At 39.1% G+C, this 14647-nt stretch overlaps 1 protein-coding gene across 5 annotated transcripts in view; it reads right to left on the bottom strand.

The window, feature by feature from the left end:
• Positions 1-1628: 1628 nt before the first annotated feature.
• Positions 1629-14647, bottom strand: part of PRKG1 (protein kinase cGMP-dependent 1) — a 1199428-nt gene continuing 1186409 nt past the window's right edge. For all 5 annotated transcript variants that reach the window (XM_038576027.1, XM_038576026.1, XM_038576028.1 and 2 more), the window contains 4 exons: positions 10009-10131; positions 9863-9925; positions 8492-8558; positions 1629-6130 (listed from right to left, as the gene is read on the bottom strand). In XM_038576027.1, the coding sequence (XP_038431955.1) occupies positions 6032-6130; positions 8492-8558; positions 9863-9925; positions 10009-10131 (352 nt within the window). In that variant the 3' untranslated portion in view covers positions 1629-6031. The remainder of the gene's footprint in view (positions 6131-8491; positions 8559-9862; positions 9926-10008; positions 10132-14647) is intronic.

Raw genomic sequence — 14647 nt, forward strand, 5'->3', positions numbered from 1 at the left:
AGTAGATTCTTGGGCTATCTCAAAACAACTGTGAATGATGCTGGAAATATGTTTTCACCATATTTCCCAGACATATATTCTGTCATTGATGTTTGAAAAATACTGGTCTGGAATATGTGCCTTGAGAGCCTGTGCATTAATTTTTATGGAATTTGTGCCAACCTTTAGGGTTATTAGAGATGATTTTTTTTAATTTTTCTTTTTTCTTTTTCTCTTTATATCTTTCTTTTGATTCATTTGATTTTTATTATTTTTACCTGAGGTTGAGATTAACCTGTCTAGCTTTGCTAATGGGCACAAGGATGGATCTGGGGTGAGTCTATGTTTTTCATGGGGTTAAAAACAGCTGTAATATGTAAACATTACTGTCTTATCAATTTATGGGCCTTTTGAGTTGGAAAGAAGATGTATGGGACAGGGAGAAACTCTAAACTAGGGCTCTCAAGAAAAAACACTAGTGTGATCTAGTTGTTTTGTGTTATGTGCATTGCACATATAGGGCTATTTCTGAGAATCTAAGGGTTGATCTGCAAGAATAATATGTGATCAAGTTGGGTGATCAAGAATACATTCAGATCAAATTTATAATTGGTTCCTGTTATGATGGTCAAGTAATTGTGTAGTGATTTACTTCAATTGCAATTAACATGCACAAGATGTGACAATGGTGTGGATACAACATTGTTACCATCCCCCACACTAATGATCATAAGTATTGGTCTACACGCCTCTCTAAAAACTGTAATTATCGCCAAAAAAATAACTTTCCAGGATCACAGAAGACCATGCTTAGATCAAGGGTATGAAAATCACAGGACTTGATGGATAGTGAAAACCTAATGTTCAGTTCTATTTGCAGGAGAAATGAAATTATTGAATATGCTGTGGTGACATAATACGGTTTAAAGTTCTATTAGTTCTATCTGGTGAAGTTAATTGGATTATTTCTAGTTTTTATTTAAAAGGGGTTTCAACTCACCATCACTGGCAATGGGATGTCAACGAGACAAAGACAATCAGGTTAAGGAAATCTTTGTTAATTTTGTGTTCTGTTCACTGCAATGAGGAATAAAGGGGTAGAGGGATATGTTCACTGGGGTTTTGGGGAATTGAAGTTGTTGCAGTAGCATTGTTTTCTACATTTATAGTCTTTATAAATATAAGACATAACGAGGATTCAGGCCAATAAACTGTAGACTAAGATTCATGACATTGCTTTCCATGTGAAATAATTCCCTCGTAGCACATATAATGCTATGTCTTTTTGATTGCTTGCCTGGTTCAGAGTTTGACTAGGGGTGGCCCAAACAAGGAGTGTGTGGTGGTGGGTAGTGGTCGTGGTGCATAGAACAGTGCCGAGGTTGGGGTTTTTGTGGGGTTTGTTTGCTTTTGCTTTTCTGTTCACACTGGATGGCCTTCCATTATCCCTCCTGAATTCTTTAAACCCATTTGCTAGATTAGTTTTATAACAGATCGTAATACACGACGTTGTGAAGGACACTTGGGTTATAAGTAATTTTTACATTGTCTTAGTAACGTTCTCCAACAGCCCTGCAGGGTATTTCCATTCCAGTATGATACATCGACCATATTATTGGTATCTTGTCTGGAATTAAACATCAACTAAGTTCAAAAGTAATTATTTTTTTTTATTTCAACTCTATAAAGTATACAACAGGCACTCGGCAATTACAGCTGCAGGAAAAATACAGAGCAAATCAAAGCAGGTTAATTTTATGAAAAAGTTTTTAATCTACATCAAAAGAGTGCAAGTGGTCAATGACCATTTGATGACAGTTGTTGCATTCTGACTAACAAAGGACTCTTTCATGTAGAACAAATTGTAAGAGGACAATCAAGTAACCATAGCTGTAAGAATACAAAAGAACTGACCAGTTGTAAAAACATCATACAATGAAATAAATTGGATAGATGATACTTGAAGAAATGTCCCTTGCCTCGGAAAGCCCAAACCTCTGAGTCACTGTCAAGGTCCCAGAGCTCTGTTAAGTCAGGGGCAGATAAAGAGGAGGGCTAACAACACACTTCCAATTTTATCTTTCCAGGTCCGTTGCAAACTTGCCTCATAAATGATTTGCATATACAAGAACTCAGAAAGCATCCTGTTTTGTTGAGGAGTGCACCAAGGTACGTGTTCATCATTGGTTTCATAACGAGGTGTGGTTAGCAGTCACTTTCCAATTTTTCTTTTGAGTTGGAGCGTCGGTAATGGAGTCTATAAAATGAGACGTTAGAACTTGACTGCACTCATGGTTTTTTTATTTTTTAACTGAATCTGCACAGCTTAGCAAAACAGGAATGCCTGTATACAGACTGATAGTATGTCATATATTAATTTGACCTGCACATACATTTTACATTTCACAGAAATGACGCTGTATCTCAGTAACAGATACACAGCTCTGGTACATGTAACAGAAATAAGAGAGCGACTTCATCATTTCTGTAATTCATCAATATTATATAATAAAGGCTTATAAATTGTTAGCAGAAAGAACTGTAAAACGCAGCAAGCTAAGAAAGGACAACATTTTGAGGTGTATTTGTCTTTGTCATGCAGCATAACACCAAATTTGTTTTTTAATAGGATGCCATGAATTTAAGGCACTTGCAACAATGCCAGATAGCCAGGTCATGTTCTAAACTATGGAACAGATGAAACCATACAGTTGACATAATTTTCAATAATACTGACAATTATGACATTAATTCAAGTCTACTTGGACCTAAAAACAGTATTCAATACAAAGAAAATGAAATAATAATGCTGTGAAACACTAAAAAAAAAGTTATATGTACCACAAAATATCACACAAAAATATCTATTTACATAAATATTTGTCTGTGGTCCTATTGTGAAAGAAAACGTCGTTATGGATAATGCACAGATCACCTCTACCGTATGAAATCAGTTCTGCTATCCTAGTTTTCAGTATGGTAGCTGACTTCTGTAAATTTAGTTCACCATCAGTTCAGTCATGTAGAAATAAAACGACAAAAATTCAATAGCTGAATTTCTATATCACACGTGTGATTCACATGCCTATCCCATAATTTTAAGTAAAAGAAAAAAAAAGTGACTTGTAAAGAATATCATCAAAGAAATTTGTTTTAAATGCCACATGGATCTGACTCGTAGGTGAGTAACAAAGTAGAAAGAAACGTAAAAATCATTTATAGCAATTTTCCAGAACTCGTTTCCTCTAATGTGTTCAATTTATCTCAAATATCATGATGTTCCTTTCCTTGGCAGTTTGCAGTTTTTCCTGTGCGCCAAGACACACGGAAAGCCCTTATTTCCCATGCTCAGAGTAGTAACAAGAGAGTCAGTTAACAAATCGAACAAGTTGGCACTATTCTAACTTACCCAGATGTTCTTTAGTGTGAGGAAAAAGAGAAGGGGCATGAAAATTCAGAAATAATGTGAGATGCGCTCTACGAAGCTGACCGTGATTTTTAGCCCTAGTGTCTTCGTTAAGACAAGATTTAAACCCTTGAATTTCAATGCTGAAGATTAGAGGACTGTTTTTCTCTTAGCAACTTTTTGGAAGATGTAGTTCACCTTCTGTTGGTTAGTACGCGATGCCACAGGTGAAATGCAACAACGATGTGCTAACGAGTAGGAGAAATGGGAGACCGTTCCATCGAGCCGCTGCTACTTCTTCATTCCTCAGAGGACTTGTACATTGTTGTCTTAGACTTGAACCAGACTTCCAACATCCGCAGGGAGCACTAAGCTCTGGGGCTTTGGGAGGGGGGGGGTGGTATTTAGGTAAACTTAGTATTCTAACAAACCTCCACACTCTAGCTTTCCACAAAAATCACTGAACATTGACCACGGTGTTGAAATTATATACTTTTTCAAAGCCCGGTTAAAAGCAATATAGAGATGCTGAAATAGCATTCAGAGCCGGATCTTAGGTTGATACGTTTAATTTTTACATTCTGAAATCTGTAGAAGAAAGTGGATATCTTGGGGGCATAAAGGGACCGTAAGCAATTATTCGCAAAGGAGGGAAAACTACTGTAAGAATAGCAGTAACCTCTTGGGATCAAAAGTTTAACATCGCTTTATTCTGATGAGAGATAATATGCCCCTTAGTATTGTTATTCCCCAAATGTTTCTTAGACTGTTATGTTTTGATACCATATTCTAAAGTAGCCTTAGTATGAAAAATTCCAACAGAAATAAGAAGATATGCCTCCTGGGATATGGTAATAATGACCTTTGTGGACATATTTTTTTGGCAGAAATGTTTACGTTTGATTGACTTTAAAAAGAAACTAAATTTTATACCGGATAAAAGCAACCTTCAGTTGAGTATCCCAAACTCACACACGGTTCCAAATCAGGATGACAGCTCGTAAGACTTTGCGTTTGTTTACGCAGGTAAAAACACTCCTTGTCCAGGAAAAGCTTCCGACCGGTCTGCTACTTAGGACGGCTAATTGGCCTTAACTCACCTACCAGCAGAGGGTTCAGTTTAAACTGCTCCTTCTTTCCCCTTCATGGAAAAAAAGCAAATCAGTGCGGTATTTTCAGATGCATTTCAGGATTGTGATATTTCTGTCCTGCTTAGCCAAAATTTATGTTTAAGAGATCAGGGTCCTGTTTTCTTCTCTATTCCCTTCCTATTCCCATAACGTGCGATGAACTCACACTGGCTCATTGGTCAAAAGGTAGACAACACCTGGCCAGGCTGGTCCCACTCCCTGACCTCACGTAAGCCAGGTTCCTTATCTGGTGAGTCTCAACGATTTTGTGCTTTCTTCTTCTTCTTCTTTTGGTTCAGGCCTAAGACAAGAAGCCAGTGGAATGGGTTTTGATCCCCTTTCCCCCTCGACTCTAGGCTGTGTTGTGTCAGTGAAATCTGATGGGAGTTTGGTTGGTAAATGCAGTGAAGAATGCTTGAGTCTCTGGCTACACAGGTGATGATTAGAATTTGTGTTGTCTGCTCAGACACGGACATTTACAGATGAAAGATATACATAGCACCTATATAGTTTATTTTTATTTTTATTTTTGGATGGATCTTAGTCCCGCTCCACCCCACCCTGCCCCCACCCCAAGGGTTTATTCTTATAAAAGGGACTATTTTAAGCCTCAGTCTGAGGGCATGTTACATAATAAATAAAAATCGGTTGGCTGCTAGTCATTTATTTCCAGGACCGTCTTGAAGCACAATATTTGAAAAGATATGAAATGGTTTGTGAGTTGCTTTTTTTTTTTTTTTCACTCTGTCATGCCAATTTATCAAAAAAGAAACAAAGATCATGCATGTTGTTTTTTTTTGTTTGTTTTTCAATCCTCTGTGAAAATGCGTATATACCTGCTATGAAAGTTCTCAGCAGAATCCATAGCAGTTGTGCTTTTATCATAATCAATTTTTAAAATCTGTCAGAAAGGAAAGGTAACATTCAGTCTCGTCATCAGCACTGCTGGGAAATTAAATCATGAAACTTCTAGCACTGGTTTGACATGAACTCTGTGACCAGTAGATGTGTGGCCCTCTTCTAAACGGTATATACACCGGCTTGCGCTAATATATATCCTACGACCTCACTCGAAGGAAAGGAAGAGCCCAGTTTTGGTACCACGGCAATCTATCGTACCCAATATATTATTTTTTTATCTTTTCGATAATTCTAACAAGGTACAGACTCTTTTACTAGGTTGAAGTGTTTCTTACAGTCTTTCAAATTATAGTCAGAGCAAAGCAAGATCATTGCAACCACAGAAAACCTCTCTTTACTGGTGTGAAAGGCTTTGCTTCAGGACCACCATGTCAACTGCTATTTTTTTTTTAGGATCAAACAGAAAACATGTAAAGAGCACTATTGTCATCTAAGCAATAAGTCCTAATGCCACTGTAGTTACCGGAGCAGCATCGATCAAAGGCATCATGGTGACCCCGAGCACTTATCTTCTCTCCGTCCCTCAGGTTTGCTGGCAGCTGTGTCTCAGAAAAAAGCTGACTTCAGCAAGGCAGAAGCAGGTAAGAGAAATACATTAGAAGTCTATGTCCCATCCTGAGTTGTCATCAGGTGGCGGTTCGTCATTGTCCTCAGGGAAACTGTCGAAATTGCTTGTGTCTGTGGGTGATGCAACCTGCGAATGAGAGAATGAACAGTGGGAGGACTTCTTGGTTGGTGAGTCAAATTCCAGATTGGATTTTTAAAAAGTACTGTTTTTTTTATTTTTTTTTTATTATTTTTTTTTTTAGTACTGTTTTTTTTAAAAAGTATTTGATTTACTTATTTGACAGAGAGAGAGCACACAAGGAGGCAGAGGCAGAGAGAGGCCCTGTGTTAGGCTCTCTGCTCAGTAGGGGCTGCACCCCAGGACCTTGGGATCATGACCTGAGCTGAAGGCACATACTTAACTGACAGCCATCCAGGTGCTCCTAAAAAACATTCTTTTTTTTTTTTTTTAAGATTTTATTTTATTTATTCGAGAGAGAGAGAGAGAGAGAGAGAGAGAGAGAGATACATAGGTAGAGGGAGATGCAGGCTCCATTCAGGGATCCCGACATGGGACTCAATCCAAGGTCTCCAGGATCATGCCCTGGGTCGAAGACGGTGCTAAACCGCTGAGCCACCTGGGTTGCCATAAAAAACATTCTTTATTCATTCCCTAATGAACTCTTTTTTAAGGGTCTATCAGGTAGCAGATTTTGTGCTTTGTATTGAGCGTAACAGTGGTGAATAAAAATAGACCTGGCTCCTGCTGTTTTACTCCGGCAGAGGGTATGCTGTATAATTAAAACAGATAATCACAAAAATCTCTAAATGGTTATCAAGTTTGGTAGCTGCTATGAGGAAAAAAGACATGACAGTCTAGGTGATGATGAGGAGCCTCTTTGAAAAAATATTATTTCAAAACTAAGAATCCATGAGTTTGATAAAGAGGATATAGCACATGCAAAGGGCCTGAGGTGAGAGAGAACGAGTGCTTCATGCTATGAAGTAACCAAAAAAAGGCCAGTGTGGCTGCTGTATAAGAGAGGAGAGGAGTGGAAGGAGAAATAGGAGAAATAGGCAGAAACCCAGGTCATATAGAGCCTTGTGGGCCGTCTTACGGCTTTTGCCTTTGCATTTCAAGTATAATAAAAAGGCATTTCTAAACTCTAGCCAAAACTCTGCAAATTTACTGGGTAAAGTCCAATTTGTAGAGCATCAGTAAAAGTGGTGAAAATCCACACTTTAGCACCATTTATATATTAATATTGGATGAAAGATATATGGGCATATCCATAAATCTATCCCATTCAGTATTACTGTGGCAGAAAAAGAAACCACTGATAGATTTAGGTACATATCATTTAGGCTGACTATCCCTCCAAGTTCCTTATTCTACTTTTGTTCTAAAACCAAAACCTCATGCATGCAATTAGCATCTGTATTGGGAGATACGGTAATGGGATTTTTCTTTTGTCTGTAAATAAACATAAGCCTCAGCACAGAAATAAATCTTAGAAGTAGGGAAAATGTTTCTGCATAAAGAGCAGTCTTGAGTTAGCTGGAGAAAAAAGAAGTATATACCTGATTACCACCAAGCAGCCCTCTGTCTCTTTGTAAAGATGCAGCACATTTCATCAGACACATGCAGCATTAAATAAAAGTACGGAAACATGCAAACACTAAATCACCGTTAGTGGGCTGCCATGTAACGAAACACCTGATGTGTTCAGAAAAGACAGTGAAGGAAAGAGAATCCTTTTCTTTTAGGGCTCCATGAAAGGGTAAATGAACATGGTATTGCCTGGGAGTACTTCATTTGAAGTGATATGGGGTCAGGGAGGAGGAACGGTGTAGGGCATTAAAACAAAAAAACAAAAAACAAAACCCATTATGACCCAGGAATTGGTAGCTGTTGAAAATGGTTGCCGGACTGTTGACCAAACCTAGTCAGAAACCAGGGGGGGGCAAAGAGATGCTCTGAGTGGCCCTTATGGGTCAGGCTCTTGGGAAGAGAGCAAGATGGGGTGTAAATTAGGATCGTAAAAACAAAATAACAGCACATTGCCCTAATGCACCCAAATATACTCTAGTATACACTACACTGGTCATAATTCAAGAATAGGACTAATTCATTAAAGTTGTTCATGTATTCTTGGGCAATGACATGTGAAGTTTATGTATTATGAGAACAAAGAAACTGGTTGTTGGACCCTCCTTATGCTCTTCTGTCTACATCAATGTATATTTAACACTTACTCTACTAAAGGTCCACTCTTATTCACACGCAAAAGATATTAGAATAAATAGTTTAGAAAGGTAATGGTAAAACACACATAAAACGACCATCCCCTAATTGATCTGTTTTTTTAAGCTTGGATTTTGGTATCACTATTCGAATGTGGTACTTTCCCCTATAGTTTATTTCAAGGGATCATAGGATGAAACTTCAGCAACTGACATAAACACCATGATGTGCATCACACGAGTATAAACTGGGAAGTCTACTTACACTTGGTATTATAGGAGGTGTCAAGGTGCCTTTTCTTAAGCCTTCCCAATTAAAGCCCTCAAACCATCTAGGAAAGAAAAGAAAAGAAAAAAAAAAGGCAGCTAGTTAAAGGCATCGTATCAGCTAAAACCTTCTCATCGCAACATGGGTGATGGACATGTCTGGAGGAAAGCCGCTAGGCAAACATTTTCTATGAGACAAGAGTGTATTCTATTTCATTGCACATTTTTATGGTTAGGTTTTTAAAAATGTGCATTCCCATAAAATAAGTTAATTATTGAGATATTTAACACCCATTAGAAAATAACTCCTTTCCTCGCAATTTCAGGAAGAATGTCTGTATGACCTTGTTCCTACAGTATCATTATAATTTAATAAGTGTCATGATAGCTTGGCCCCTGAGTCTTATAGGACTTTTTTATTTTAAGGCAGTAGAATCAGGGCATGAAAAGTCAGGCTAGAAAATTACCCTTCTAGTTTTGCACCGATTCAGTGAGCGGCTTCAGTTAATTAACCTTTCCATATCACCGTATTAGGTCTAACTCTGACTTGGCACTTTTTTGATGTGTTCATAGAAGAAAACGTTAAATATGCAGTATTAGGGTCATCATAATCCCTAATAGGATGTCAACACGTTTAATTAAAATAGACTTACGGTACTTGGTGTAGTTTATCTGCAAAAATGAGGACCCAATAACACTAAAGTGTTTCGTTTTGTTTTGTCTTTAGCAAATGCTAGCACCAAATTCTTAAGCAGGTGTTTCAGGGTATTTATAAATAGTTCGATAAATACGTTCTTCTGGTAGGGATGTGCATTTTCTGTGACTGTTATAAACACAGGCTAATTAAAAAAACCTAATTTGGTTTTAGGTTTAGCCTTTGACTCTCCAGTTGACTAAGTAAGGTTTAATATTTAAGATGCTGCTACGGTTTGAGGAAAAAAAAAAAAAAAAACCCACTGTACCCTATATTTCTTTTTTCCCTTTATCATCTAATTAGGAAGTGGTTGGAAAAGTCAATTCCAGTTTTAGTCTGGGAAATGAGGCATGCGATGGTGGGGGTCCTTTGTTTTTGATATCCTGGCAGAGAATAGAATCCCAGAATTAAAAGTACACATTTCCTGTTCATGCCAGAGAGGAGATGTGCCATTAGGGTGAGTTTGGAGAAACTGAATTCAGTGAATTGGTCACTTGGTATGGCTTAGGGTCATGTGACGTCCCTGACACACAAGCAGAAGGGCTTCCGATCAAAGGTCTGGCGTCCCCTTGGATGTTCCAGTAGGTAGGCCGAGTCTACCCATCACACAGCCTGGGGCGCCTGTCCGTGCTTTCTGGACCCTCCAACGGAAAGGGACAAGGAAAGAACACTCACTTGTGCTTCTGAATGTCTTTCACGCCGTTTTTCAAATTCCCTAATCTTTCTGATGGGTTATCCCTGGAAAGACAATAAGAACTGTGAGGAATCTCATCACTTTCGCATTATGAGCCTTTCACAAATCACGAGGTTGAAATGCTTACCTGCAGAGTTTTTTAATTAAGTTAGCAGCATTTTTGGCAATCTTCTTTGGAAATTCTATCATGTCAATCCCCCTCAGTATGATGTTATAGGTTTTCATAGGATCTGGGCCTGAGAAAGGTGGGCTGCGAGAATGAGACGTGAAAAGAGAATCACTTTTTGTCTTCTTTTTTATTTTTTTAAGATTTTATTTATTTATTCATGATAGACATAGAGAGAGGAGGGTGGGCAGAGACCCAGGCAGAGGGAGAAGCAGGCTCCATGCAGGGAGCCCGACGTGGGACTCGATCCCGGGACTCCAGGCCTCACGCCCTGGGCCGAAGGCAAGCGCTGAACCACTGAGCCATGCAAGGGATCCCCACTTTTTGTTTTCTAAATAAGAAATCTTAAATTGTTTATAACCCCACAGACGACATCGGTTCTTATCTGGGGACAACTGTTGGTAGTGGTAACGGAACGATACGAGATTCATAGGAAAACGGCATGGAAACCTTTTCACGTCAATCGCTTAGCAAAACCCCACGGGGTGGGGGGGTCAAGTTTGTGTTCTCCTCTTGTCTTTCTAGTGCAGGGGCCGAACTCCCCTCGCTGTCTTTGGCCATGCAAGATGCTGCTTCTACTTTCTGGCCCTTTCCTTGTAATTGTCAGTTCACTGATTACACCTGAGATGAATTCCAAACTCACTAGAGCGCTCCAAGGACTTCCATGATAAGGATCCATCTCCTGCCAACCCTACCCAGGCCCACTGGGATTGGGACACCATTTCTGGTCATGGAACTGATCCCATGACCTCCACCAACCAACATCAAGTGTAAATTCAAGTATTAGACTAGATTGGTGCATTATTATTATTTTTAAGGATTTTATTTTCTTAATGCAATCTCTGCACCCAACGTGGGGTTTGAACTCACAACTCCGAGGTCAAGAGTTGCACCTGATGATGGAGTGTTTCTGCAGAACAGTCCTCCTCCTGCCCCTTCCTCCCTGGTCATCAGTCCTCAGTAGGTAACCTGACGTGAGGCTTCCTCCTTATTGGGAAGGATGTCATAGCCAGGCCCCCAGGAGCCAGATCCATCCCTGGAGGGTGGCCTTGTGCCAGGGTCAGGGGACACGGAGATGATCAAGACTGCACCTTCCAGCAAAGTGATACAACCTGGACAAATACTTTCTTTGGAAATTATCCTAATTATTCTAATACCGAGTTCATGTCTCTTTGGGGAAACATGGTGCGGATTATTATTTTTGCCCACCACGTTCCTTAATAGCAGTTCAAATTAGTTCCTTTTAAGGAGCAAGGTGCAAACGATGAGTTGCTTACAACAGGGAGGAGCAGAGGTGATTTTCTGAAGGCTGTGATGGTTGTTATTGCCTTGAGGTGTGGTCCCTATTCTCTATGACAAGTACTTTTTAAATGTTTTAATGTGTCATTCATTAGCCAGTCGTCAGTTTTAAATCACTTTAAAAATGTATAAATATACAACTCTAGATCACAGTAGAACTTAAGAATTTTGATGTGATACGAAGTTGAATATTTCATTTATTCTCTTCCACTAGCCTTGCCAGTTTTGATTTCTACTTCACAAAAGATCCACTATGCTGTTCTTCCTCATTTGTAATCAGTTTAACATTTTTCTAAAATTTAGATACATATATTTGAATTTATATTCTCTTAGAGAAAAAAGGATCATTTGTTAAACAGGACTTTTGTGGTTTTTACAAGCGATGTATTTTCAGTCCAAGATAGCCCTGCAGCATACAAAACATAAAATTAGAGGTAAAAATCCTCCAGCACCCCAAAATATTAATCATTAACATAAATGTAATTTCAAACATTTCATTTCTTTGTGTCGAGGCGCAGACACAGGATTTTTTTTATACATGCTTTTAAAAAAAAAGCAATTTTATTTTACTTCAAGAGTAGAACGAAATGTTAAACTTCCAATATGTGCTTCTTCACCGATAATATTAATTCCCAAAAAATGTCTCAATTAACAAAACAGTTCTGACCTCAGAGCTTTCTGTTTCATAGCGATATACTTTAATTATAAAAAAATTCTTAAAATGCCTTCCTGTGAATGATGACAAATAAGCGTGTTTATCATTATTCCCACCTCCTCCCTCCCACATGAACTTTTGCTTTAGTATCTGAAAATTGCCAGAGATGATCACATTTACCATCTGTTCAATTACCAACATTAAATTATTTAGTCTGAGTTTTAATAAAGACTCCGAAGTTCATCGCCAGTCCTTTTCACCAGTTTTATTCCTTTGTGCCTTATTTTAATTCATCTTTTTTGAAGAAAGGGCTGGGTGCATACTCTACTTTATACCTGTGGTCTCTATGCTCTAGGTGGACTTGGCATAAATTCCTTGTGCTGTAATTTCTGTCTCCCTCAGAACTACGCAGCTCTGGACGTGCGAGGTTGACATTAAAGGCAGAAGGTGGAAGCCACGTCAGACTAATCCTCCTCCTTCCCAACACCCTGCATGACCTGCTGTTGTGGCCTTGCTGCCCATACAATGATCCCTTCTCACTGAAGTCAGGAAGCAGGACACACAGCGGTGTCATTGCCCTGAATCTGCTTCCCCACGGTCGCTGCTAATCAGAAGGACGTACTGAGTCCAGTCTCTGGGTCACGGATTTTCTATTATGTCCTTGAATATTGTTCTGTTCCATTTGTAATGGGCTCTCTACAAACATAATTGTTTTTTTTTTTTCTTCTTCTTCTGGCAATTGTTTTTTTCCTATTTCCTTTGACTTCTATATCCTCTTTCTGTAATCATTTCTATATCCTGTCGTCTTTTCCATTATTTTCCCCAACTCCTACTACCTCTCTGGCTGGATTTCTCATTGCTATTGCTCTCTTTTCTGTGGATGAGGATGGTGACGTCCAGCTCTGTGTTGTTGTTGAGTTCCGCTGGTTTGCTTCTCTTGCTGTCCATGAACACTAGCAGATGTCTTGTTGACTTTTTTTTTTCTTGTTGACTTTTTAAAGAGATTGTGCGTCAAAGAAATTGTAGATCATTTGTCTAAGCTCTTCCTAGGTTTCTTTCATTCATTTTTCTTTTGTGTCATTGTTTTTTTGTTTTTTTTTTTTTGAGCTGCCTTTTATGTATGTATCTTGCAGCTGAAATTAACTGAAAACTGATTAAACCAGTACGGACCTTATTCTCACATGCTGGCGGCCGAGAGGTAGGGAAGCTGTGGACCTGGTGGGATCAGTGGCTCAATGACTCAGTCATTTCCAGGTCTTGTTTTCCATACAGTGTTGGCTTTATCTTAAGGCCATTTCCTCTCATAGGTGTGAGGAAATGAGAGGACTGTGAGGTCATCTCTATGAGATGACCACCAGTAGAAATAGGGACTTACATATATTCAGTTGTTATGTTGAGTGCCTGTGAAAGGCACTGCAAATTCTCCATGAAAGTACATTGAAATCCTTCAAATTCATTTGGATCCGTTTAGCTTGCGTCCCCCCCAAAATCAGGGACAGACGCCAGGGGGAATGCATGTGTATGGAACACATGACTTGAATCTAAAGCTGAAAGGCGGGGAGGGTTTTCTCTTGTTCTGAGTCATGTGGGGGCCGGGGGAGTCTTGGGCAAAATCAAAAAGTAGGAAAGGAACTCGTGTGTGTGTGTGTGTGTGTGTGTGTGTGTGTGTATGGAGGGGGGGGTCTGGGGCTACAGGAAGGGGCCCTTTCTGATAACCACTCATCCTTTAGTGGGGTTCACTGCCCTGAAGAACAGACTAAGGAAGATTGGAAGTGGGAAATTCAGCAGCTTTCACTAGAATTTTCTGCCTTTTAAAACATACCAGACCATTTATTTCACTTGCTCTCAATTTGGGGCATTCAGGAGTTCACGGGGCTCACAGCAAAGCTCAGCCACATTCCTTGAAATTGTGCCATTGCCACCTTTCTCCCTTTTTTAATTTTTATTTTTTATTTTTGATTTCCTATCCCTTTATTGGCCAACATTATGGGCCTTAGAAGGCAAAGCTGGTCTATCTGTTTGCTTACAGATCCTCCTGATGTTCTGCGGGGCTTAACTGGGCTTTTACGTGAACACTCCTTGCTTTTCAAAGGTCCATTTCTTCCCCTAAATCCACTGGACCAGAGCACTTCGTGGTCACATCTGTGACCCAAGGAGGTCTGACAGCATCAGTCCTGGTCACAAACCACACCTCACAGTATTTGACACATGCGGTTGGTCAGATTTTCCCTGCAGCTAAAGATGAGCTTATATGTTCTATTTTTGCCCTCCCACACCCCTGCCCCTTGTCATTCTCCCCAGAAGGAGAAAAATTGCGAGTCCATTTCCAAAAATGGGTACTAAGCTCATTATGTATGGTTAAGAATTTTTTTAATAATATAAGCATTTATGATAATAGCAAGTTCAGCTTTGGCTATCCCACAAAAATTGTGATTTATATGGTTTTATTTTATTTATTTTAATTTTTTTATATGGTTTTATTTTTTATGACCATTCCATTCCATAATGTTTATGACCCTATGGTTATTTAGAAAAGCACTTTGAAACTATTCAAGTGTTTAAACTTTTAAATCTGTGTATTTCTGGTTTCAATATATTTTAGTCGGATATTGTGATGTGACATTGTTACCTTAAAGGATTAAGGAC

This window comes from Canis lupus, chromosome 26, assembly GCF_011100685.1.
Source record: "Canis lupus familiaris isolate Mischka breed German Shepherd chromosome 26, alternate assembly UU_Cfam_GSD_1.0, whole genome shotgun sequence".
Lineage (NCBI taxonomy): Eukaryota > Metazoa > Chordata > Mammalia > Carnivora > Canidae > Canis > Canis lupus.